The sequence below is a fragment of the Mustela nivalis genome (assembly GCF_964662115.1).
Source record: "Mustela nivalis genome assembly, chromosome: 15".
Taxonomy (NCBI): domain Eukaryota; kingdom Metazoa; phylum Chordata; class Mammalia; order Carnivora; family Mustelidae; genus Mustela; species Mustela nivalis.
The window spans coordinates 38,175,742-38,203,063 of NC_139034.1; the positions used below are offsets into that span (position 1 = coordinate 38,175,742).

The following is a 27,322-nucleotide window of genomic DNA, read 5'->3' on the forward strand; positions in this document are numbered from 1 at the left end:
GCGCTCGCCCAGAGCCCAGCGGGGAGGTGTCACCCGAGCAGACGGGACAGAGATAGTAGCGTATGTGGTCAGGATGCTTCCATCTCTGGTCTTGCTCTACTTTTTATATCATATAGGTCACCAATGGCTATAAATCTGTGGTCCCCCGTTTCCAGCCTCAACTGAAAACAGAAATACCTAAGGGTGTCAGACTAATAAACCTGGTCAAAACCGACTCTCCAAACTCTCAGTCCTTTATAGTCCGCCTGACAGAGGGTAGGATTGAACAAATTGTCAGGCTGTCTCCAAATTTAATTAGCGTTTGTGTTTTAATGTGCTCCGAGGTTTGCGTTTGCGCCCTCAGACCCTCTGATGAAGGGAACAGGCAGTAATCTCGCTTTGCTCTTCCTTAGAAGCTGGAACAGACGGTTTCTCTTTGAGGTTAATACAAAGGAAGAGGCTAAGCTGAGTCATATTTTTTCAAACTCTCCGGGTGATAGGGACTGGGTGACCTACTGGACTTCAAAGGGTTTCTCTTCAGGAGAAGTAAGTGCAGGGAGTTAAGAGTTCCCCAGAATAGGAAGAGACCAAGGTGATGTTTCTCTCAGATCACCCGGAGGGAAGGTAGGAAGCAGGTGTGTGAGGCTAGTCGGGGGAAGAGGAAGAAGGACAGGCTCTGGGCACTGTGTGTTTCTCCGTTACTTCTCTGTTACTTTTCAGTCAGAGAGACCACCATGCTGGAGTACTAGTCTTGTTACAAGGAAACTGTTTTCCACCCTGTGGAGGGAGGGTTCCTGCGACAAACGCAGTGGATGGTTTGAGGAGAACTAGGTTTGACCGAGACTGCCCCACTTACTAGCTGCGAGCCCTTGGTCAGTCCACTAACCTTTCTCCCTCTCTTTTCTCACCTGTAAAATGGGAATAAAGATATCCATCTTAATAGTCCACTATTAGATTTCATGCCCTAACATATATAACAGCATCTAGTGTGCTGTCTTACCCTCAGTGGGTGCTCAGGAAGCCCACTTTCCCCTGTGTTGCCTGCTGCCTTTTACCCCAGCATGTCCTGTTCTAAGAATTCTCTGAGCAACCATTTTGACACAGAATTCTGCATTGTCTCCAGAAATCTCATGCAGCCTGCAAACCCAGCTTCTGTTTAATTGCTTCCTCCCACTATTGCTCTCGGTAAGCTCTGTATAACTCAGTTTGAAGTTTAACCCTATTTGCCCCTAGTTCTCCCTCAAGGGAACTGTGCTGAGGTGGCAGGGGGGCAGGGAGTTGTAAGCTGTTTCTGAAGAATTGTGCAATTTAGGAAAATTAAGTTTCAGGCCAGCCATGTGGCTCTGACAGCTTATACTGCTCAGTACTTAGCAATAATGGAGAAAATGCCAGTAAAAATGACAAAACGGCAGAGCCCTGACCCACCAGGTAATTGTATATTGAATATGTCTTGGCTCAAACCGGGGATGATTTTGCTTAAATGAACAAGGGGCAAAACTGCATGTTGTAAGTCATATAAAACAAGACCAGTGCACTGGGTAATTAAAGATGCAAACTAGCAATGTAAGATGTTTTCAGAAGAAAGTAGGTATCACTGGCTTTAAAGGGATAAGACTGGGTAGAGGAGGTGGAGGTGGGGAAGGACAATTTCTATATAATCAGTAGATTTTAGGCTTATACATGGGCTTGAAAGAAAAGACAGTCATTCAAGCCTAGCTCTATTTTTTTTTTCTTTTTTGTATTGGAAGAAAAAAGATGACAGATATCGGTTGTCCAGAGCCCACAACGGCTCTTATCATCCTGCAGATGCACAGAGAGGGGCAAAGAAGGTAAAGAGTTTGAAGGAGATAAGTGCAAAACCACGGAGTGAATTTGTGCAGGAATGAGGATTAGAGCCGTTAAGTGCTTTAGTCACTTGATCCTGCTAATCTTTGTTCTCTAATGTGAAGAATTCATGGGCTTCAGGAAGAGACTTCTGTAGGTTCTTATATGAAATCAGGACTGGCTGTCATTGTGTAATCCCCACATATTTGTGCTGTATCTCTTCAGTAATCAGAAATAGGCAGCTGGAGAAGGCAGGCAGAGAGATTAGCTCTCCCCATCCTAGCACGTTGTGTTTCTGTCTTGCAGCATCTTTAATTACCAAAAAGTAATTCACTGAATAGTGCCCTAGTGACTTGAAAGAGTTAATGCAGTTTCCAGAAGTGTCTTGCCTTCTCCCAGGGAGTAGCTTAAGTACAGAGAAAATCTGGCTCGATAAATACTAAACAACAAGAATGGACTGATAAGGGTCAAACTCCACAAAACAAAATTGAACCAATGGCCCATTTAATCCAGTACCTTCTCAATAAATCCCCTTTCTCCATAAAGCACTATTTGCCTGGTAATTTCCATGAAATGATGACCATTCTTCCTTAATCCTTTGAGGTCAGATCAATATCCATTTGTTCCCTTCATTCATTTCATCCCCCATCTGCCGTCCATCCATCCATCCATCCATCCATCCATCCATCCATCCATTTATCCATCCGTCTTACTGAACACCTACTGCCCAAGGTTCTGTGATAAATAAGACATAGTCATTCTCTGTCAAGACCTTCCTGGAGGAAGGCAATGGGACGAGGTAGAATATATCACCAACTTTAGGAGAGGCCTGTGGTCAGTGATCGTCATCTCCTCCAGATCCCTCATGGAGAGGAGGAGTAACCACAGTCTGGGTAAGCTGCCCCCTCTGTGTGCTCCCACATAACTCCATGTTTCCCTGGATTCTGTCACTGATCACATTGTGCTGTAATTGTCTTTTTATTGTCTGTTTCCCCTACGATGCTGTAGACTCCTTGAGGGCAAGGGCACTGTTTCATTAATCATTTTATGATTTTTTTCCCCCCAGTGTGTACTCACTGGTTCCGAGAAGGCCTTAGCAAATGTCCACTGATGGATGAATGGATGAGGATAACATTATTTTGGCTGTTAATCGAGCTATACCAGGCATGGCTTTGAGCTACACATATAACCATCTATTGCCTGAGTATTTTTAAGAGGAAATAGTTGGAAACAGCCACAGAATCTCAGGCTGTCCTATTTATGGCTTAGGCGAAATTTAAAATTTGTCATACAACTGCTTTCAGAATGAGAAATACAAATTCATCATGGAAATACATATTTACATGCACAGATATGCTATATGTATAATGGCATCCTAGATTGTTTCCTTTACCTTATGAATTATATTCAGTCAACTTCAACAGCCTGTTGATTTCACCACCTTCGTATCTTTAAAATCCGTCCAGTTCTTTCCATCCTCACTGCCACTAACCATAACACAGACCATTATCGTTTCTCACTTTGTTTATAGAAATTGTTCTGGCTTGCTAGATAGCAGTCTTTCTCCTTCTTTCCCCAAATCTATTCTTCGTACTGATGTTAGAATGTCTTTTAAGTCTATGTGATTATGTCTTTGTCTTGCCTAAGACCTTCAATGGCTCACAGTTACATACAGGATAAAGTCTGAACTCATTAGCATGGGAGACAAGGTCCTTCATGTTCACCCTCTGATGTTTCTCTGTTGATTGCTTTGTCCTATGGATGTACCATGCTCCCTCTTGCCTCCTGGCCTTTGTGCTGCTTGTTCTTGGTGGTACTGTCCTATTTTGGGAAGCCCCAAGGGCCACCCCCTTCCCTCTGTATTCTCAACTAAGTTCTAGCAGCATAAACATGTCTCATCCACAATTCCTTTGCTGAATGTCCACTCCTCTTTGCCCCTCCCCAAACACACTTGGGCTCCAAGTCATTCTTTTGTCTTCACATAGCATCTATCCTCCTTTTCATGCGGAGGAATAGATGCTTCTTTGTTTATCTCTCTCTCTAGTGTTTTGGTGGCAAATGCTTGCATTACAATGCATTCTCTAATGCTCAGCTTTTATTAGGCAAAAAGCACTTAGCAATTAAGATAAGCAAATAACTGAAAGAAAGTATTTTCAGGAAAGCTCAATGAAGGGTCAATTCAGTTCTAATTTTTGGCCCAACTGGGTCTTTCCTAACTCATTTCAAATTTTAGGTGAATTTTTATTGATGGGCAAATAGAAGGGCAGGATATTTCAAACCTCTTTGATATTTCTGAAGATATTTTATTAAAATTTTGAAAGACCCATTGCCTTCATTTGCCTGGGGCTGTTCTGGTTTTGTATGTTTTTTTTTTTTTTTTTTAGTCCTGCTTCCCAGGGGAGCCCTTATTTCCGGCTTCACCCTGAACGTCTCTCATGCTGGGAAGGCCCTCCTTCCCAGGGCTAACCAGGCACACTCAGACAGGTACATTCCCTAGAAGTCTCAGGCTTTGGAGGTCGGCTTCTTGGACTTTCCCCCCACTGAGTTACACACCTCCAGCATGCTCAGGAGGTGCAGCCCTACGGGAAACTTACAAACAGTGGAGTGAGCTGGGGCTCTATGAGATCCCACCAGCTTTCTGTACTACCCGGAGGTAGAAAACTTAGCAATGCCCTTGCAGTAGCCCTGTGAGACAACTGGTGGAGCTGAAATTCAAACCCATGACCAAGTGTCTGCAGAGGTCCTCTTCCTGACAGCTGTGATGAGCGGAGGGACTCCTGAGCTGGGAGCTGGAGGACCTTAAATGGCCTTAGAGAATTCCCAAAATTAGGCTGGCCCCAGGCCAGCTGTTTCATCTCTCTGACCCTCAGTGTCTTCATCTATAAAATGAAAGAGCGCCTTTCTGCATCCCAGGGTTGTTGCAGACCGAGAAGGATAGTGGGTAGGAGAGCAATTTGAAACCACTAGTGTTCTGCAAATGTGAATGATTACCATTATCCCATAGCACCGTTATGTGAACACAAGCTGAATTTTTCCCCTCAAAGTTATAGTTGGGATAGTTCTCAAGGTGCCTGCTCTCAAGCATATTAAAAAGACCTGTGCAGAAACATGAAGCAAATCTGCCAGTGCATGATGGCCAGTTGCAATGTTGGAAGCTCCTGGCTGAGCTGCAGGGCTGGCTGGCCACAGAAAGTGGTGTCTTCTGAAAATATAGCCTGGGATCATTTCTTTTACAGACATGAATTGTACAAATTACACAACAGTGACCCGACTATCTGGTCGTTATTTTTGGTGACATTTGCCCAAGTCGGCCCCAGACTGCATAATAAGTCGGCCCCAGACTGCATAAGCTGAATTAGGAAGGCTACACGGAAATTCAACAGCTACTCCTTTATTGCTTTAATGCTTTTTAATTGCTTTAATGCTTTTTTTTTTTTTAAGAGGTGTGGTTTTGCACTGCTATTTTATTCTCTTTCTGCAAAATAGGGAATAGGGAAACTCAATTCCTCTGCCTCTCTCTTCTTGTAGCATGTTTGAAATATAAGATATTTTCCAGATAGAACATAATAGACTACCTTTTGCAGAAAATTTATGTCATTCCTCCTTGCCGCCTCATCCCCCAACACACACTCAGTTCTACTGTGATGTGTTTGCAACAAAGAAAATTACTGACCCCATGATCTGAACAACAAAGTGTTCTCAAAATGTATTGCCTCATCTGTTAGGTTTGATTAAACCATTTATCAGCAAAAAATAAAAATTGCTTTTCTTTGCTTAGTGTATCTGGAGATTCGGGAGCACTTTGTGGGGCTATTGTTATCTTGGCATTTGTGGTTGAACTGTGTACTCTTACTAGTTTATGATAAGATGGAGCTAAACTTAAATGAGGAGGAAGACTCTTTCTCCTACTTGCACTCTTTGTCACATTAACATTGCTTATTAATTCCGACTGTACCGTTGGCTACACCTACAAGTGTTTAGTTGCATAGTGTATATATGTATTTACTTTTATTTTCTAATTATTTTGTTTTATTATTTATTTATTTGTTTGACAGAGAAGGTGGGGAGCACACAAGCAGGGGAAGTAGCAGGCAGAGGGAGAGGGAGAAGCAGGCTCCCCGCTGAGCAAAGAGCCTGATGTGGGGCTCGATCCCAGGACTGGGATCATGACCTGAGCTGAAGGCAGAGGCTTAACTGACTGGACCACCCAAGCGCTCCTGTATTTACTTTTTTAAAACAGATTTATTTATTTGAGAGAGAGAGAGAGAGTGTATGCAAGTGGGGGGAGGGCCTGAGGGAGAGAATCCTCAAGCAGACTCCCTGCTGAGTGTGGAGCCCCATGCGGGGTCTGATTTTATGCCCCTGAGATTGTGACCCGAGCCGAAATCAAGAGGCAGGCACGTAGGTGGCTGAGCCACCCAGACACCCCTATATGTATTCGCTTCTATTAACGAGATCATGCCATCTTTCCTCCACCCACGATATATATGCATTGAGGGTTCCCCCCCCCCCTTACCATGGAGATGGATTTATGGTATGTGCTTTCTCACCTTTAGTGAAATATCTGGCTAAAATTAGGAATGTGGCTGGATATTAAGCAGCAGACTTCAGTTAGAATTGCTGCGTCAAGCTCAGTGATTCTGACTGCCTCCGAATTGCTGTTTTCTTCTGTTTCTTCTCTTCCCTCCTTGAGGAGTTAGTTACTCCAATGAATGTGTATTAGATGGTTGCAGAGTTTGAGCCTCTGTAAATCCAGAAGGATTAGGTGGGCCTCACACATATGGTCAATTTCGATATGCTTCTAGGTGAAGTTGCATTTGGTGTAGGTTGATTCGAGCAAATTGTTATTCAGACCTCATTGCAGACAGTGCCAGGAGACAGTATGAGACCAAAGCCATGTACATGGGGCCACAAATTTAACAAGAGTGGATTCTTTTTGGAGTTTTTGGAGAGGTTTGTAGAAAAGAGTGGTAAATTTATTCTTTTTTTTTTTTTAAAGATATATTTATTTATTGGAGAGAGAGAGAGCAAGAGAAGGTGGAGGTGGGGAAGGGGCAGAGGGAGAGGGAGAGAGAGTCACAAGCAGACTGTGCTCTGAGCACGGAGCCAGATGCAAGGCTTGATCCCATGACTCTAATATCATGACCTGAGCTGAAACCAAGAGCTGGATTCTTAACTGACTACACCACCCAGGTGCCCCCAATTCATTTATTCTTCTAACACCTATTGAGCATATAACACAGACTTGCAGATACACACTGATGGCAAGTACGGTAGCTGGCTGATTAAACTGTAGAGAAAACATGGGTCTAGGAGAACCGCACTTTGCCTGGGGGGTCAGGGGAGTTTTCTCGATGGAATAGAATTTGATTTCAGATTTAACAGATGATTTTTAAATGTTTAAACAAGTAACAAAATAAAAGCACTGGAGGATGCGAAACATGTACCAAGGTCTGCAGCAAGAAGGAACCTGACTGTTCAGTATGGCAGGGGGTTCGGGCGTGGGGTTTGTTGGGAATGGGGGTGTCAGGAGGAGGCTGTGGGCAGCATGGGATGCAGGGAGTCAGGGTCAGGCTGGCCGCAAAGGGTCTTGGGCGCAGGCAAAAGAACTTAGCCTTTATACTGTACAAGAGCCTTTTTGTTTGTCTTTGGCTTTTTTTTTTTTTTAAAGATTTTTATTTATTTGTCAGAGACAGAGGGAGAGAGAGTGAGCGAGCACAGGCAGACAGAGAGGCAGGCAGAGGGAGAAGCAGGCTCCCTGCCGAGCAAGGAGCCCGATGTGGGACTCGATCCCAGGATCCTGGGATCATGACCTGAGCCGAAGGCAGCTGCTTAACCAACTGAGCCACTCAGGCGTCCCAAGTCTTTGGCTTTTTGTTTGTTTTTAAATCAAGACGGAGGTTGTGACAAAGGGCAAAGCAAGCAGGCATTATGAATCCCCTTCGCGTAGCTGTGGCTTGCCTTGTGCCTATGAAAGCTGGTGTGCCCTTGACACCATGTCAGACATGAGTGAGAAAGAGCCAGGACCACCTGCCTCCGTGCTTTCCAACTATCGAATGTCTCTGAGAAGGGGTATCCTGAGTTGGGTTTTCATGGTCACTTTCCTAATGCAGAAACCAGCTCACAGAGGTCAGGTGACTTCCACCCATGTTAGAGATCTAGTGATGTTTGAGGCAGAATTTCATTCAGGTTGACTCAGTGCCCCTGAACAACTTTCATCTCACTGGAAAACTGAAGAGAAGTCGAAGGGGAATGGGGTAGATGAGGACTTAGAGCAGACAGGGGAGTGAGAAGCTGAGTGCTGGGTGGTTGCATGGAATGGAGAGGAAGAATCATCCAAAGATGAGAGAAAATAATAGATGGGCATCTGGTAGACAGCCTTAGATTTCTGGTTAAAGAGCTGTCACTGAAGGGGAAGCTTCTGGAAGGTTAGAACAAATTTCAGAAGGAAGTGGAGGCTACTGTGCCTTGATGACTCTAACAACTAATTTATCCATAAACTAGCATAGTTTTTTTTTTTTTTAAGATTTTTATTTATTTGACAGGTAGAGAGAGAGATCGAGCACAAGTAGCCAGAGTGGCAGACAGAGGGAGAAGCAGACTCTCCGCTGAGCAGGGAGCCTGCTGTGGGGCTTGATTCCAGGATGCTGGGATCATGACCTGAGCCGAAGGCAGACACTTAACTGGCTGAGCCACCCAGGCGCCCCTAGCATAGTGGTTTTGGATTGAATGATCTAGTTGGGGAACTGGGAACCCAGACCCACTGTAGCATAATTCAGTATAACACGGTTCTTTTGCCTGCGCCCAAGACCCTTTGCAACCAGCCTGACCCTGACTCCCTGCGCCCCCCCCCACCCACAGCCTCCTCCTGGTGAAGCTTAGCTCTCACTGGGGCCTTTAGCTTGTGTTCTTGTTCAATGGAGTAGCTTGGCACATTCTAGGACCTCCTTCTTATTCCAGATGGAATACTCACTGGGAGCCTCCGGTGAGTAAGAACCCATGCATTGGAGATGTAACATTGTCGCTCCATTGATCATATGCCGAAAGTTTGGCGACATCTTCTCTGAAAGTTCACTCAGAATTTTTTAGTGTTTAGCACATCAAGAATGGGGGTTCTGAAGTGTGCTGGAGGTTAAGCCACGTGTTGCTTTGTTTGGGTATTTGTATTGATATTTGGTATTAATATTTTCCTTGGTCCCGTTCTCTGTCTTAAATAACATTTATAGGGACCAACAACTTTTTTTCCTGATCTGTGAGATCACGAGGACATAGCCCAACACTTGGATAAATTGCTCTGAGGCCTTTGAATATCAGCCTAGAGAGAAATGTGACAAACTGAGTAGACGTGTCTGATAGAATAATGGAATAATTGGATGGCCAATATTTTAAATGCATTTTGCCTTTTAAATTTTGAAAGTGGGCAAATAATCCTCTGTTGCCTCTTTCCTTTTCTAGAGAATATCTCTGTCTCTGTCTCTTTCCAGTTTACTTTCTAAAAAACAATCTAGCCGTTGAGTTCTGATTAGAGGTGAGGCAAGCTTCAATATGCAGGGCTGAGATATTAGAGCAAAAGATAATGCTTGAAACCACACTTTTAACATTCAATTTCAGTGCTGTCCAGAACAACTATAAAACTGGGGAAAGGTGAGTAATAGATTTGACAGCTATACTCTAAAATGGACCTTATTAGTGAAATATAAATTATAACCAGGCATTTCCTATCAGCACCCCGCACAGTTAATGATAAGCAGTCAATGAGATTTATATACCCTTAGCATTTTTATAATGAGTCTGTGGCTTTGATGACAGTTTACTGTCAAACATTATGCTTAGAAATTTATAGCATTTGATTCAAATGAATAGACAGTTTAGCTTCATTGCAATCTGTTCTGATTTTCCTTTTTCACGGGCCTCACACTTTTGCTTTTCTTTCTCTCTCTTTTTCATCCCTAGACTAAGCTGTTAAACACTTACACTGGAAATGAAGTTTTGAAGTGGGTGCACATTGACCAGGAGGAAGTGTGCGTTAACTCGAGGGGAAAGGGTTCAATGAATTCCAAGAACAGGCATGAGGAGTCTAAGAAGTCGTGTTCTGCTAAAGTGTTAAGAATTTACAGGTGCATCAGGATGGTGGCTGTAGGGAAGCCGTGAAATGTACTAGAAAGAGATTGGGTGGGGAGAAGGGTCTTTAACTCTGTGAGGGGGCGCCCATAATACGTTAGCGTCAGGGAGATAACATCTTGTTCCCTCTCGGAAAGAGACACACATCGGTCCCCAGGGCAGCCTACCGCTCTGAGGACTAGTGTCCACTAAAGGCTGCAGACTGACTGCTGCTGGAGAGGGTCACCAAGACAATTCAGACGGCACTCTGTAGAGTCCCACTGCCCCCACAGAGTTATTTTGCCGCCTAGTTGAAGCAGACACAGCTGTTGGACCTGATGGCTGCCTCCACGCAGCAGGTGCTGTCACTTCCGTAACAGGTGCCTGATTTTCAGGAAATAGAACTGCTGTTCGGAAGATGTGGTGTTTCAGGTAGACAGGCTCTGAACACAGGTGTTCTTCAAAGGTGGTGGTATTAGAATAGTATTTATACAGCATTTTTAAAATAGCTCAGATGGGTTAAAGGCATTCTGATCTCTTACATCCTGTGCTCCATGTTCTGTTTCAGACCCTTTTTGCCTTCTTTACACTCCCAAGCACCGCTGGCTCGGGTGGGGTGAGCTGGAAGTACACCTGTGTCTGAGATTTAAGATGGCTGCTCCCTGCTCCCCACCTGCTCGTGTCCTAACCCCATCTCCATCTCGACTCAGAAATCTTGGCCCTAAAATTTCCTGAGCCTCACCCTTTGGATTCCAAACTGGATGATCCTCCGGTTTTTTGAGTCTTGTCTTTTCTGAAAGAGCCCAGAGCTGGCTTGTCCCTCTGGCCCTTCATAGACCCTGTTCCTTCTGGTCAGAATTCCTTTTGGATTTGGAGCCTAAACCGTGTCAATGACAATTTACTGGTAATCAACCCCAGGGCCCCAGCAAGGGCCTGGATGTTCAGACAGGTGCCTTTTTAATAATGATTTCAATTACGGTAATAACATCATTATCTATTTGAGCCTGATTATGCACCAGGCTCCGTGCTAGGTATTTTAGACATTTTATGGTTTAGACCTTACTACCGCCTTGTGAGGTAATCTTAGTACCCTCATTTTATAAATAAGGGAACTGAGACTCCAGGATGTGTCAGAGGCTCACAGATTCAAATCCAACACAGTATTCTTTCAGAACTATTAAAACCATAAGTGGGGGGGTGCCTGGGTGGCTCAGGGGGTTAAGCCGCTGCTTTCGGCTCAGGTCATGATCTCAGGGTCCTGGGATCGAGTCCCGCATCAGGCTCTCTGCTCAGCAGGGAGCCCACTTCCTTCTCTCTCTGCCTGCCTCTCTGCCTACTTGTGATCTCTCTCTGTCAAATAAATAAATAAAATCTTAAAAAAAAAACAACAAAACATAAGGGGAGTTGGTGTAATTTGGAAAAATAAGGAACACTGATTTCTCATCCCACCATCCATCTTGCTGTCCTGCTTTGAGGTCTCAGCTGATGAATGTCTCTTTCTTTTTCATGAGGACACCATTTCATGTGATCATTCTTGCTTCCCAGTTGATGGATGACAAGTGTTAAATTTAAATAATGCCATGTTTAGGAAAGAGGGGAAGGAAGCTTTGGAGTTCTCTGTGGCCTGAGTCAGGTGAGGCAGCAGACCAGGTACCAGGCACCAGGTACCAGGACTGAGAGGGTCATCCTTAGCTAGTAACTTGCTGGGTTGGGCGTGTTCCCAGGCGAAGTCCCCGTGGGGTTTGTATTGGGAAAAAAGACACCAACATTGGTGGTCTCAGAATGAGATCCCCACGGTGAAAGCAGGCTTCAGGAGGAGTGGTTGTCAGGGAGAATTATGAAAGCAAGTGAGTTCCATGGTGACAACTTGGGAAGACATTAAAGGGTCTTAAAAGGGTCAGAAGGCAACATTTCTCCAGCGTGCCTGAGGTCACGTAGCTGAAGGCACCCCGCCCCAGTGACTGTGCAGGGTGCTGAGTGGAGGGCTCGAAGCAAGCAAATGAGAGGCTCATATTCTGCTGTCCGGAGCTTAGAAGGAGGCGAGATGTGTGATCAAGTGGTTATTGCTCAGACTGGGCTAGGAAATCCTTTCTAACCAAGGACCAATATTCCCTTAATATAGCACAGCACATGCATGGGGCTGTCTGCCAGTCCGTGGGGCTTTTAAAATACAATATTACCAAATTCACTGACATTTTATTCATAGAAGGTGAAAAATACTGCATTGGTTATCAAATGCCTTTTCATAAACATCATATTCATTTATTTCATATTGCCGTTCTCCAAGGTTTAAAAAAACAACAACTTTTCCTTAGAAACCCAGCGAGGGCACGTGGTATGGTTCTAAATGAAGATATTAATATTCACATTATAGCTAAACCTCGCTAATTTGCACTAATGACTGGGAAACCTATTGCAAATTACCAAATTAGTGAGGAAGCCAGCAACCAGGATTTCAAAAAGCCCAAAGACAGCACCAGAAAATGAACCCTTTTCCATAATTTCATCAATGCAATTGAATTTTAACTACTGAGAGTAATTTGTAGTCTCTATTTCGTCTATCTTGCGAATCTATGTGCATTTTGAAGAGCAGTGGTGGGGCCGTTAACATAAAATCTGCTTTTCACGTATGGTTATGGCTGAGATATGTAAGTAAACGGAACCAAGTCAAAACCTGTGGGAATAAAGAAGAAACTGAAGGTTGTCTAAAGGGTTTTTACTTTTTAGTCATATTTTTTCGGTTGTTATACCAGATATATCTGGGTTCATTTCCTCCTCTAGGTAGCAATCAGAAAATGCAAAAGCTTAATGAAATATTGCGCAAAAGACTCATAAGCATTAGTGAAATCTCTCAACTAACCAGATCCCTTCTTTGCGAAAGAGGTAATTTTCTAAACCCCAGTTACACGAAAATGGAAGTTGGCGGAAGCTGGAGGAGGACGGGAGTTGCAGTTAGCGGGGACCGCCGCAGATCTACTTGCTATGACGCTGGGAGGGGCCTGAATGGACCATCGCCGTGGTCTACCTGCTAATATGCTCTAGGTGTTTTTCATATTCTTAATAAATGTTCACTTTCTTTTCAAAAAAATTTTTTTATAACTTTTATTTTTTTTAAAGGTTTTATTTATTTATTCATTTGTCAGAGAGAGCGCGAGTGCACAAGCAGGCAGAGTGGCAGGCAGAGGCGGAGAGAGAAGCAGGCTCCCCACCGAGCAAGGAGCCCGATGTGGTACTCCATTCCAGGAATCTGGGATCATGACCTGAGCGGAAGGCAGCGGCTTAACTGGCTGAGCCACCCAGGTGTCCCTCAAAAATTTTTTTATAGAACTGTAGTCAACATACCATGTGGCATTAGTTACAAGTGTACAACATAGTGATTCCATGACTCTTTCCACAAGTGTAACTCCCATCTGTCACCACAGTGCCTGCCGTTGACTGTATTCCCTATGCTGTGCCCTTCATCCCCACAACTTATTCATTCCGTAACTGGAAGCCTGTATCTCCCACTCCCCTTCACTCGTCCCCCCAACCCTGGCCCATCAGACTGTTCCCTGTTTTTGTGGGTTTACACCCATTTTTATTTCCATGTTTGATTATTCATTTGTAAGAACCAGTCACTTGCATACCTAATTTTGTATTTGCAATTTTTGTATCCTTTTTCTTGGTTGTATAAGTTTCTGTCCTTCCCAAGCTTGAATCTTCCCTGGTAGTTGGAGCCAAGGTCTGGACTTGTCCCGGGAATAGTTCGGGGAATGAGAAGAGAATGGACAGAGGGTAGTGTCTGAGAGTGTGGATATATATATTTTTAAATTTTATTTATTTAACAGAGAGAGGGATCACAAGTAGGCAGAGGCAGGCAGAGAGAGAGGAGGAAGCAGGCTCCCCGCTGAGCAGAGAGCCCGATTCGAGGCTTGATCCCAGGACGCTGAGATCATGGCCTGAGCTGAAGGCAGAGGCTTAACCCACTGAGCCACCCAGGTGCCCCGAGAGTGTGGGTATTTAAAGAGGAAGAATAGTCTAGACATGGAGAAGGAAGGACCTCTGCGCTCAGACAGTTGCAGAGATGCAGAGACCTATCCTTGCCCTCTCTCTCCTCTTCCTAGACTGGGTTCCCCTCTATCTTCTCAGGGGTAAGGGGATCATCTCTCCCACCCCTCAGAGAAGATCAGAGCTTCTGTTTGCCTGGATTGGATGGGGGCTGGGGAGAGAATGGGAGTCTATTGAATCAGGTTCTCAAGTTGTGTGGGTTATGTAATCAGTCCTCAGAACCACCTGAAACTTAAGAGTTTTTAAAACATAACCCTGATTTTGTTCCTCTCCATAGTCTTGTGGCTCTGCTAGCATTTGTTAAGCTTGATTTTTTTTTTTTTTTTTAAATCTAACTTGGAAAGTTAAGTTGGGAGGTAACCAACCAGGTGCCATTGGTCAACCACAACTAGATCTGGAATTGCTTAGGCTCGGCTAATTCCATGAAGCCCTGAGAGCAACATGGCAAATGTTGGGAATGCTCGATCTGGAGAATGTAGGCTGGAATCGGCTGTGCTTCCCCACATATACTCTTGACCTGAGTAGTACAGATTTACAGAGCTCTCTCTTCCCTCATTAAATAGGGACTATAAAGTAGGAGACTGACTGTCTCAGACTGACTGTCTCAGGACAAAAAGCCTAGGAAAAAATCCACCAGCTAAAACCCTCCTTTCCCTCTTTGCCCTTAAAATGACTTATCACATTGCAACACGAGCCCATGAATTTCAGACAGCCCTGGACAAGAAGGAAATGTACATCTCATATGGGGATGGGGGATGGGAATGTTGCCACTATACATATATAATGGATTTCTATAAAGTATCTGCCTGTGTATGATTTAGCCACATCCCTTCAGAAACTAAAATAGAATCGTGAAAGAAGCATATATAATGGTTGTATTTAAAGGACTTATGATAGATGAATTGTTTGTGTTCGCAGCTAATTTTAACTTTACCTATGCCTTAAAATCCACTGTTTGATAATCTTATTGGGGCTCTATCTTATTTGAAGAAATAGGAATATGAATAATGTTTTTCAAGGGAAATGGCTTTTTTTTTGTTTTTTGTTTTTTGGTGTTAAAATCTTTGAACTAGAAAAGGAAATAAGGCTTTTAGTCCCCCTCATGATTATTTAAGTGGAGTTGTAGGAGTTTGTTATTTATTTATTTTCAAGCTTCAAGTATTTTGGAGTGTTGAGTTTGCTGGCAGCACTGTATTCTTTCCTCCTCTACTTTTACTGCTTGGAATACTTTCTTGGGCTGTTTCCCTGGAGACGGTGACGGTAATGGTCATAACAGGTATACTTAGTCTCCATCACTCTTATAAGGATGCAGTTGGTGTGAGTGGATAAAAACTTCTTGTAATGAAATCCCATTCCAATTACTACTGGGTAGAACTTAAAGCATCAGCAGAATATGTTAGGAACACTTCAACATCTTCTTGTCTTTTTTTCTACCTGGCTCAGATACTGTTACTTCTTAAGCCTTCGTCTGGAGGAATCCATCAATGTCCTTTTTCAAACTCTCTAAAAACACTCTCCAAAGTGGATGGGTAATTTTCTTTTATCTGAATTCTCGTGGAATTTTAGCTCAAGTTTTATTGTACTTTTAAGAGCCCTCGAGATGCCCATATAAATATGGGTGAGTTGAGTTTAAACACACATGCTACAATGAATGCATAATCTTAAAATATTCTGTTGGAAGAATAATCAGAGTAATTATCCCTTTGTTCGGGAGAGAGGCGACCCCAGGTCTTCTCATCACTTGCAAAGGTCTGAAAATTCAATGCCCTTAGCTGGTTACATGGCTTTTTCACAGAAGGCGTTGGAAGTGTTTATGATACACATTCACAAATAGACACGAAGCATCTTCTTATGTTGTGCCAGTTTGGGGAATTTGTGCAGACTATGACAATTTAATCTCATGGATGCCTTCACTCTGTTAGGTTGTAAAGGAGGCCTTTTTCTCTTTGTTGACTTAGAAGGTCCTTCCACAAAGCAGTGCTCAGGCAGCACACTCACGTATTCAAGGAGAGGAGAGGCTAATGGATGTTTCCAAAAATGTTTGCTGAGACTCCGCAATTGGAGTTAGCTGTTTCATTATATTCCGTATCCATGTTCGGGAATGTTTGAGTCTGACACCCTCTTCTCCCATCTATTCCGTTTTTTTTTTCTTCCAATTTCCAGATGCGTTTTTAAAAAGAAGGCGAGAGTGGTCTCATTGCAATTATCTCTCATTGAGAGGCTTTATTCTGCTTCTGTCTTCAACTTCTCCTCTTAATAGCTTTCCTAGAAAGCAACGAATGAAAATTCTTAAATACAAATAACAAAAGAATTCACTTGTAATTACCATCTTCTTGATTATCAAATTTCCAAACTGAAAATAATTCTCTTAATAAGGAGAAATTTTAACCAAGATAATGAAAACTGTTTTTTAGATTTCTTTTTTTCACATTGTTTACTTAACTAAGATTAATTCTATTGTCTAGCAACTTCATGCTGTAGAATTCTGGCATATACGTTACGGTCAACAGAAGTCATCTTGTTTGCTTGCATGGATCCCATCTGCGAATAGGCTGATTCCTTCACATAAAATCTGAAGAAACAGTGAGGGCCATTTCGACTCAGTCCATGCATGAATCAAAATGTTGATAAAGACCCTCCATAAAGAAGATAGGATGCTATCATTTAAAAAAATTCATTGATTTTTTAATTAATGTATAATGTATTATTTGTTTCAGGGCTACAGGTCTGTGATTCATCGGTCTTACACGATTCACAGCACTCACCATAGCACATACCCTCCCCACTGTCCATAACCCAGTCACCCCCTTTCCCTCCAGCAACCCTCAGTTTGTTTCCTGAGATTAAGATTCTCTTGCGGTTTGTCTCCCTCCCCGGTCCCATATCTCATTTGATTTTGCTATCACAGACACAGAGATATGCTACACATCAGCCTGCTTTTAAAGCAGTTTACAACTAACATAATTATTAGAGACACATAATCACATGACTAGTAAGAGAATGTCAAGTCTGACAGCATGAACTGTTGGAGGATGGTGAGCTCACGGTGGGCGGTCGCATGCTAAAAGACTTCCTGAGTTGTGCTGGATAAATGAGGTCCACGTGAGCTCTGGTACCTATGAAGGAGGGAGAAGTAAGTACAGGTCTGTAAGACATAAATATGGGGGAGAAGCGAGAGGGAACATGCTGCAGGGGGAGCCATTGGCACAATTAAAAGTGTGTCAGCAGCACAGGGTTGAGATTGGGAGTGGTGGAAGGAAGGAGGGCCTGCAGATCAGTAAAACTGGAGTGGGGAGTGAGCAGAGGAGAGCCAGACCAGACAGGAGAGTGGCTGAAATGCTTGATCAACGCACTTAATTGTTATTCAAACTAGGATTTTTCAACTGAGATTTCAGCCAGTCCGGACACCTATTTCCCTGTCCAAGTGGGAATTGATCCTGTTGTCCTAGTTAATTGATTCAAGTTTTAGTATCAAAGACTGGATGACGGAACAGCTAGCTAACGGTCTTGATTTTGTTCACCATGCTTTTGACCAGAGCAAAGAAGCACATACTTTCTGTTCCAAATATGTCTACATACCTGTCAACATTCACGGTTCCTGGCAGGAACTCCTTTTATAGGGGGAACACGTGGCCTTATACATGAGTTCATAGATGCACACGTGTACAAAAACAGGTTCATTTATATACATGCATGTGTATTTTGGACAGAGAATTTACATAGGGGTTGCTGAAAACTCTTGTGTAGGGTGAACAGCCTATATGCAGGGGAAGGGTTTTCTTTGATATGTATCTATTCCTGTTATTTTCGGGCATTTAATGATGGTGGGAATGAATGGACCATCCATATCGTAGTCTGTTCATTTCTTACAAAGTGCATGGTCTTTGATCATGGCTCTAGGCTATAATCTATAATTAACCTATATTCAGAGACGGGCTATGATTACCACCAAGTTTGTTTGTTTGTTTCCAGGCAAACTCTGTTCTATGAGCAGGTAACCCTCCACACCACGAACCGGTCTAAGGCCAAACGTAAGAGCAAATGTGAAAATGGCACCACAGTAATGGTTTTAAAAGGATTCTTAATTTATAGGTAGAATAACTACATGTAGTCTTGCCTTTCGGAATGTACCACTGAATCAAATTATTTCAAGTCATTTGTCTGGTGAGTTACTGAACGTTTCATAACAAATCATCTATTCAAGGAAATAATTGCATCTGAGACGTATTGATGACAGGTTTGGATTTTAGAAAACGGTAATTTTTAGTCTCAGCTCCATTGTCTTGATGACCTTCGCTAGACTGTACTAGTATTTTACTTATTCTTCTCTCTTCGTTGCCTTCCAACATCCCAGAGAATAATTCATATTCTCACTCACCTTTGCTAATGATTTTCCCAAAGGTTTTCCTTCATCAATATCAGGGAAAGCTAACCTATTGTCATCATCTTTTAAAAAGTAATTAGCCATGAATAATTGTTCCATCCTGACATCTCTCTAACTGAATTGATTTTCTTTTTCTTTTATTTGAGGGTGGATCTATTAACTGTGGCCATGTTAAAATGCTATCACCCTTCCATTTTCCCGTTCCCTAACTCCCTGCTTTTCTGCGAGTGCTCTGGATTACACTAGGCTTGTGGACTTTCATGTCATGTGAACATTTCCCTAGTTTTATTATACATTCTATTCCAAAGCAAAAGAATGGATTTTTCTATCCAGCTTTATTAGATTCGATTTTGGAATATTTTACTTAATGGCTTATTCTCATGGCAGTCCCTACGCAACATTTATATGGGAAATGTTGTGCTTCTTGATTAAAAATATCCCCACGGGGGATATTTTTCCCCAGAATTTTTCTTAAAATTACCTTTTGGCTGTGTAAAAGTAAAAAATTACCTTTTCCCTGGGCAGGAGTTGGTCACCCTGTAACAATCTCGAGACACTCCAACACAATAATTGGAGGAGGGCCATGACAAAGGATAAAGGAAAAATAAGCAGAGCGTGCCCGTATAGTTCCTGTTTCTAATGCCTGGATGGGATTTTGTCTATGTGCTCTCCTAAGGAGCTGCCCTGGAAAATTATTCAGAAGCTTTGGCTGCTACAGGCGCCAAGAGGTTAGTTATGCCTTCGCTTGCTAGTCTCCATTAGTCACTGATTTGCTTCTGGGCACAATTCGAGGGATTAATTTTTATCTACAAATCCCCGTGAGGTTGGGTCCTGGTTATCTTGGCAATAGTATTTCTGCTCACTCTAAACGCAACTAAGATTCACAAGGGAGACTCCCTGATAGCATTATATATGATGGGAAGCCAGTGCTCTGTGCTTAAATAGGTAACCTTAATGTTGTGTGACTGGAATTTGGCAGTAAACAGGTATCTTATGTTCTGCCAAGGTTTTACTATCAGATACACTCTCCTGTTAGCTATTTAATGAGACAAGGTCTTTTCTCCCCTTTTGCTATATTGGAGCACTGCTTAGATTTATGTCTGATTCAAAAGCAGCTGTTCCCAGTTGCTTCCTGGTACTTAAAGTCTGAACTATGTCTGGTGTTAGCAATTGGAAAAGCCTTTGTAGCTTGGATACTGATCTTATATGATGCTGGTGGCTTGGTGAATACTCACGTAAGCAAACAGAAATGAAAATAGTACCCAGTTCATTAGTAGAGTGTTGAAAGCTTGGAATACGCTCTGAATTTGAAACCGATTCAGCCATAAAACCGCTCTTTCTTGGCAAAGGTAATCTCTCTCTGCTTCAATCGCCTGAGTTAGAATATAGGGATTATACAATTTTCTAAACCTTGGCTCCTGTGGAGGATGATAAAGATTACTCATTGGAAGTAAGGTTGCAAATAGAAAGTGTTCCAGAATGTGAAAGGAAATAACACTAATTAAAACCATATATATAGGAGAGGATCTATTCCTTTGGGGTCTAAAAATCCCCTCAATAATGCAAAAATGCAGCTGAACTTGTCCTTTTCATGTTTCGGTCATCTGGTTCAATGTGGTGGTCTTTTCATTGTCCTGGCAACTTTTAAGAAATTGAAACAAAACGTGCCTATAATGAACAGCACTGGAGAAAGACAATTTGACAGACCGTATGCATTGTCTGGGAGTTTGAGGGCCACTGGCTCTGAACTTGTTGCCTTCAGAAAAAAATCTCAGCGAAGTAATGAAAGAAGAAAGGAGAAATAACGATAAGCTGACCTATAGCTGTTGCATCTATAATGTGATTATTTTCCACCTAATGGGGTCCTTGGAGAAGGCCACCACCACTGAGCCTCCTGTGCCAGCCTGAAACTTGGAGCATCCCAAGATGTCCATATGAGTTCATTTGTTAAAGTGCTAGGTATTTATTGAGGAGTTACGTTGTGCCAGGATAGGTGCTGTGCTGGGTAAATCAGATAGACTTGGTTCTTGCTCTCACGAACTCTTCGCAAAGAGACAAACACGAGACGAGGCCAATAAAAAACAAAGAATGGCAAATTGCTGTAAGCCTGGGAAGGGCACACATTAGGTGCTCAGGTAGATCATAGTAGGGCCCCCTACCTCCCTTGGATGGTCCAGGAAGTCTGCTCTGCGGAGGGGACATTCAGCCTGAGCCTCAGAAAACAAGGAGGGGGGTCCCTCCCTGTGGAAGGTGTTGGAAGAGTGCTTCAGGCAGAGGGAACAGCGGGTGGAAAGCCCTGAGGCCAGAGCAGAGAGAGATCCTGGGGCTGGGGTGTGGAGGCTGAGGAGAAGCCCCAGCAGTGGGTCCTGTTAAGGGCTCTGGATTTCATCCAATCAGCACCAGGAAGACGGAAGAATTAGAAGTCAGGGACAAACAGGATCTCATTCAGCTTTCAAATCTTGCTGCTGAGTAGAGGATGGACTGAGGATCCCGTGTCCTAAAGAGCCCTTGAATGTGCTCATTTTCTCCTCTTCACTGCCACCGTCCTGGCCACCGTCCCCTCTTGCTTCACTGACTGCAATCACTTTTTGACTGTCTCGTTAAATCTGAGCTTCCTCCATGTAGTGCAGCCGCCACGCTGAGGCTAGAGTGATCTCTGCATCACGCAAACTTGGTGTTCCTCACTTCTGTTTAGAAACCAGCAGTGGCTGCCCACTGCTTGCGGGATGAAGTCCACATCCTTTACTCTGCGAAGCCTGCACTGGCTTGGCCCTTTGCTGCCTCCCCAGTGTCGGCAGCCGGCTCTCCCTCCCCTCTAGACTCCAGCCAAAAGAGGCTTTTGTCCGTGTCTACAACACGCCCCTCCCTTCCTTTACACGTGCTTTTTTTCTGTCACCCTAAACATCTAGCCCTCCACTTTCCCAACCCCTATTTCCCCCAGCACAACAGTTCTCAAACTTTCTAAAATGGGAAAATGACCCCTATCTCTCTGGGGACATCACGAGGATCATGGAGGTCAATTCCTAGAAACAAGGAATACCAAGAACTGTTTCTTGAAGTCTGTATCTCCTTCCTCTCTTGCTATAAGGAAGTCTAGAGCTGGGATTTTGCAATCAGGCAGTGAGTAGCATTCGACCACATAATCTTGGAAACATCAGCTCAAAGCAGAGAAATGATTGCTTGCAAGGCCCGAGAGGCTGACCTGGGACTCAGAAAGCTAGTCCGACCTCTCACCATCGCCATCTCTCTGCATGATGGAACAGGCTGAATCAGCACTCCTCCCTCCGGGGTTGGAGAATCCAGAGAGGTACTCAGTGCGGTCTCCTAGGGGACCCAGGAGTGTTTATTATTACTTTATCATCCTTACATTTTTCTTTTCCTGATATGCTGTTCATTCAAAGAATTCAAATGACTGTAAACAGTGGACTTCACTTTAACCGAATCAGTGGAGGAGAAAAAAGAGAGACAGGGGCTTCTCTGGAAGGACATATAAGCCGCTGGGGACATCAGGTGACTGAGGTTAGGTCTAGGCATCTGGTTTAGGCCAGAATCTGGTGCCTGGACTCCAGTGGTTTGGAGTGCTCTTGTCTTGGCGGGGTGGGGTGGGGGGGGGTACATGTTCAATGGTCATCGCCTTTCTCGTTTCCATGACTGTGTACATTTTTGTATTGACAGCACCTAGTTTTCCTCCAGAGTAAGCCCGATCATCACATTTCAGAAGGCCTCCTGCACTGTCTGGGTAACTGATGTCCCACATGCTGCCCATGACAGCTCGGTCTTCCTTCCACTGGGAGACTGAGTATCACAGGTCAAAACTCTGGAGAGTACAGTTTACAGTCCTGACACCCTCACTAGACTGTAGGTGGCTTGAGGGCTGGAGCTGTCCATGCTCCCATTGCTTAGGACAGATGGGACATGCAACCTCAGCTTTTTGAAGGTGCAAATGTATCAGAGCAGCTTTCTTCTGTGACCAGAAGGGCGAGACTTCATGAGACCCTTGTTACCTCTTTAGGGCAGGAATCCGGGAAATAAAGAAAGGGGACGTAGGGAAGGAAGAGGTCACTGAAGATAAACAAGAAACTGGGGCACCTGGGTGGCTCAGTTGGTTGGGCAACTGCCTTTGGCTCAGGTTATGATCCTAGAGTCCCAGGATCGAGTCCCGCATCGGGCTCTTAGCTCCATGGGGAGTCTGCTTCTCCCTCTGACTTCCCCTCTCATACTCTCTCTCACGCTCACTCTCAAATAAATAAATAAATAAAATCTTAAAAAAAAAAACACCACACACACACACACACACAAGAAACTGCTTTACCGTTTGATTAGAGTCAGTATATTTTAGGATACTCTCTTTGCACACATTTCAATGAGGCACGCCCACGACACAGTAGTGGGCTTCAACACACTTAAATATCAGAGTCAGTCCTTACCAGCTATGGCCACACACTTTTTGTAGCTATTTTTGTAGCATTTTTATAGTTATCAATGGAGAACCTACTTAGAGGACCTTCTTGACAATTCCTCTTCCCTAAACACCCTTTACTTATGCAACATAGACTGATTAACTGTGTATGTCAGGCAAGGGCAAGCAAGAGAACACTAGCAAAAAGGAGCCCAGAGCAACTTACCTGGTGATGCAATGGAAGCGTCACCTTGCAGGTAACTTCCTAGCAGAGCAGAGCCCATGACTTGAGAAGGTAGCTTGTCTTACAAAATACACAAGCTGCCCTCTGACTGGAATGAGGCAGTTATTTGGCATGCTAATTTTTCATATTCCTTTTGAAGACTAGGATCTCGTTCCAGCAGGCTGCCCACTGACAACTTAGGAAATAGAACACAGATGCTGAAGGCAGAGGATAAGGATATAGTAGAACTTTTCTTCCTGCCAACCATGTTTTGAGTCAACTAGCCTTGGAGGCTGAGATGTCTCCAACCCATCAATGTCTGGTCCCAGGCAGCCATTCTTTCTTTGGCCAGACCTGTTGGCACTCCAACATATGCGTGCAACTCAGCACAGACTGTCTTCTGCATAAATTTGATATTTTGAAGATCAAATTTCATGTGCTCAGAAAATGAACTTGGAGGAATTCACACCTAAACTTGCCTGGTAGATCTAGCTTTCAAATTTTTCTGAACGATGAGTCCAAGTCCCACCTCCGAAGAATAATCAGATGTAAGAAAGGATATAAATTTCTTTTTGAGGCTGTGAACTTCTAGATCATTGGCAAAGGTCCATTAAATTAGTTTTCTGCTCTCAGAAGCCCAAGAACCACTAATCTGGTCTGGGGACTCTCCACTTGTATGGTACTTGCCTCCTCCTTCAAGGGATGAGATCTTTAGGTCAGGGTCTGTGTCATTTTTTAATATCCTCTAAAACACTTAAACACACTGAAGTAGACCACAGATAATTTAAAATAAGTGAAGGAATTGTTATTGAGATATAAAGGCTTAGACAGGAAATATGAACTACATTTTGGAGCAGAAATTTGACTTGGAGATGTTTTAATATACAGAAAGGAAAACACTACTGAACTCATTTATATACCTAATGAATAATGGGCACAAAAGTGGTATGTATTCCATTCCTTTGGGCCTTTGTCCCATTGTTAATTTTTTTCCCCTCATTTTTAACTCTATTGTTTATTACTAGGTAATGTTTTGTAATGAATATCTCTGCTAACTCTGAGCCTCAGCCTACATGGATCTTTTTAGCCTCTTAGGATCTTTTTAGAAAATAAAAATACTATGTTTTTATTATCAACTATAATTTACATTTAAGGTTTTGAAAGATAATGAAATTGAGCAACTGCATCCAATTTACAACTGGTTGGAAGGTTCTCTCTCTCTCTCCATCTATTTTTTACATGCCTGTATACATACTGTGCGGGCACACACGCGTAAAAGATCAAGGACACGGTCAATCTCCATTATTTCCATGTCATCTTAAGTCATTTCATAAGTTAATGAGTAATGATATGAAATGATCTCCTAGCAGAATGCATTTATAAATGGTACAGATGTTTGGGAATTTTTTAACAGAATCTAGTCTAATCTGGGAGAGACAAAGGGTACAAGCACTATAGAAGAGGGAGCACATGGCCTTGTTCCCATGTTAAAAGTGATAGAAAAATCTTGAGTTTGGAAAGTAGACACAAACTTGGAAATCCCCTCAAAACACCTGCAAAAAGTGGCTGTCAACCTCTTTGGGGATCAGTTGTGAAATTATCCTAACGATCTTTGGTCCAGTTCTTAAAGAATACTAATTATTGTTAATATTTTAAGAAATCTCCTGTGGGGGTAAAACAGGGATTTATGAGTAATCAGATTGCATTACAGACCATTTTCAGTGGCTGTGAATGTGGTGAAGAAGAGCACATAACAGGGCGGGCCTGGGGATGAGAAGACTTGATGGTATTTGAATGTAATAACACACACACAAGTGAAGAACTGACATTGAAGAACAGAGAGATACTTCAAATAGGATGTAGGCTAAGGATAATATTGCATAAATTATTATACAAAAATAATGCAGAAGCAGAGGATTTTTTCATTTTGATACAATTTTCTAAGGTGTAGATTACTGATAGAGTGAGGCTTTGCAAGATCTGGAACGTCCATTACACGCATTGTTGACAAGACAAGAACGTTAAGGGGCGCCTGGGTGGCTCAGTCAGGGAAGCGTCTGCTTTCGGCTTAGGTCATGATCTCAGTGTCCTGGGATCGAGTCCCACGTTGGGCTCCCTGCTCAGAGGGGAGTCTGCTTATCCCCTGCCTCTGCTCCTCCCTGCTCCTGCCTCTACCCCTCCACCTCTTCCTGCTCTTGCTCTCTCACATAAATAAAATCTTAAAAGAAAAGAAAAGAAAAATGAATGCTATTACATTTTGCCGGATGGTCAGCGGCAGAACTTCCTGCTGTGAACATTATGGCCAAGCTCACTTCCTATGCCATTTCCGGACTCCTAGACTTGATCGCTGGTTACCTGCATCTCCTACACATTCCTGGCCAAGTGAGAATCTACCTCTGTTATGTAGTTGTTCATTGATTAAAGTGTAAGTAGGAGTCCCAAAAGAGCAAATGGATATTCGTGTTTCTTCTCAAAATATAAGATTTTTTGCCGTGATTCATTTATTTACCTTGTCATTGTTGATTTGAGTTTTTCTTTACATGGAATATTGAATATTTTGTAAAACTATCACCCCAGTAATAGAAATATGTAGCCTCTGTGGAGAGGTAACATACAGAACAAAGGATGATCACATTCACTTTACCTTTCCTCCTGAGATCTTCAAGGAACCTGCCCTTCCATGGCTGGTTTGCCATCTTTCTGCATGCTCGGATTTGGTAGTCACTCACACTGTTCAGGAATATTATGGTTCTCCGCCTTCTAGGCATGGGGCAGGATTGTACTTTCCCAAAAGGATTCTCCTTTTGAAGACAAACTTGACCTTGTGATTTGCTTTTGTGAATGAGAAGGGAATAGAAGGAATATCAGGGTCCCCTTTATCTCCTGAGGAAGCACATAATTGTAGCGGAGATGCTGCCTCTGCTTGTTTGGGTCCCTGGCTGAACACATGGGGCAGAGCCCCCACTGTGACCTTGCATCACCATTAGCATGAGTGGGGAAAAAACTTCGTTGTGTTGGGGCGCCTGGGTGGCTCAGTGGGCTAAAGCCTTCCGCTCAGGTCAGGTTCCCAGGGTCCTGGGATTGAGCCCCACATCAGGTGCTCTGCTCAGCAGGGAGTCTGCTTCTCTTCCTCTCTCTCTGCCTGCTTCTCTGCCTACTTGGGATCTCTGTCTGTCAAATAAATAAATAAAATCTTAAAAAAAAAAAAAACTTCGTTGTGTTAAGCCACTGAGATTTGTGAACCCAGCCCATCCTGGCTGGTGTATTGGAAAAGGGCAAAGTCCTTAAGTCTATAGATGCATAAGTCAATCTATATTCTTCCCTTAAATACCAGGAGTTCCAAATTAGTATTGGTCTTATTTTATCTTTGTAAGTGTCCCAAAAACAGAAAGACAAAAATTGTTACATTTCTGAATTTTTACTTCTGGCAGATCATTACTGCTTCATTAAACATTATGTAAAATTGTGAAGTACTACTTATTTGTTAAAGTTTTAAAGTTATAATTATGGCAATAACTATGACCAAATCACTGATAAGGTTAATAATGATTGAGATTGCATTGCAAGTGGTCCAATTGGTAAACTTTATGAGCAGGTGACAAAGGACAATTAAAAAGGAATCTAGGACTATTGCACCAGAAAGTGTGATTTATCTTGTTTTGACAAGTGCAGTTTAGCTTTAATTGTACGTGATAATAATCTGTAAAGGGAGTGGAAATGTACTGGGATTCATTTTGGAAAGGTGATCCAAAACACCTCAAGACTGCACACTGTTCTTAAGTCTGCTGAGAAATGAGGTGTGACATTGCCAAGTTTCCATGTGAAAATGATTATGTTTGTAGATTGAGAGAGAATGAACCTAAATTATTCTATTGTATATTCTGGTTGACTGACACACAGATTTGCCTAATCAAGGACGTGTACTGCCAATAACTGTGTGTCTTCTATTTTTCGATTTTCAGAAAACTACTTGATAATTCAAGTTTTTTTTTTTTTGTTTTTTTTTTTTTTCCAGCAAGAATCACTCCTATGCCCTGTGTTCATTTATATTCTTCTGTTATGGTTTGGTTGTAATCCAGGGTTTTCTGACTGATTAGCTATGCATGGCTTGTTTCAAACCAGTGCAAACTCCAGCATTCTCCTGGTCTTCTGGTTTCTTTTTCATGTGCAGTGTTTTGTGGCTTTCTAACTTCTCCCAGAAATGTGGTTGTTAGTGCATAAAAAACTTTAGTGGAGCCTTAAAAAAATGTAAATACCACCTCCCAACAAGTCTATCATCGTATGCTAGAGAAATTATCTCTCTCTCTTATCAGGCTCAGGGAAAAAAGAAAAATGCAAAATGAGAAACTGAAAACTGAACTATCCA

General features: G+C 42.9%; 1 protein-coding gene across 1 annotated transcript in view; it reads left to right on the forward strand.

Annotated features, from left to right (window-relative positions):
- Positions 1 to 1,112: 1,112 nt before the first annotated feature.
- LOC309849113 (uncharacterized protein) overlaps positions 1,113 to 27,322 on the forward strand; it is a 41,788-nt gene continuing 15,578 nt past the window's right edge. Inside the window, exons 1-2 of the mRNA XM_082701390.1 lie at positions 1,113 to 1,164; positions 1,728 to 1,808. Of these exons, the coding sequence (XP_082557516.1) occupies positions 1,735 to 1,808 (74 nt within the window). The 5' untranslated portion in view covers positions 1,113 to 1,164; positions 1,728 to 1,734. The remainder of the gene's footprint in view (positions 1,165 to 1,727; positions 1,809 to 27,322) is intronic.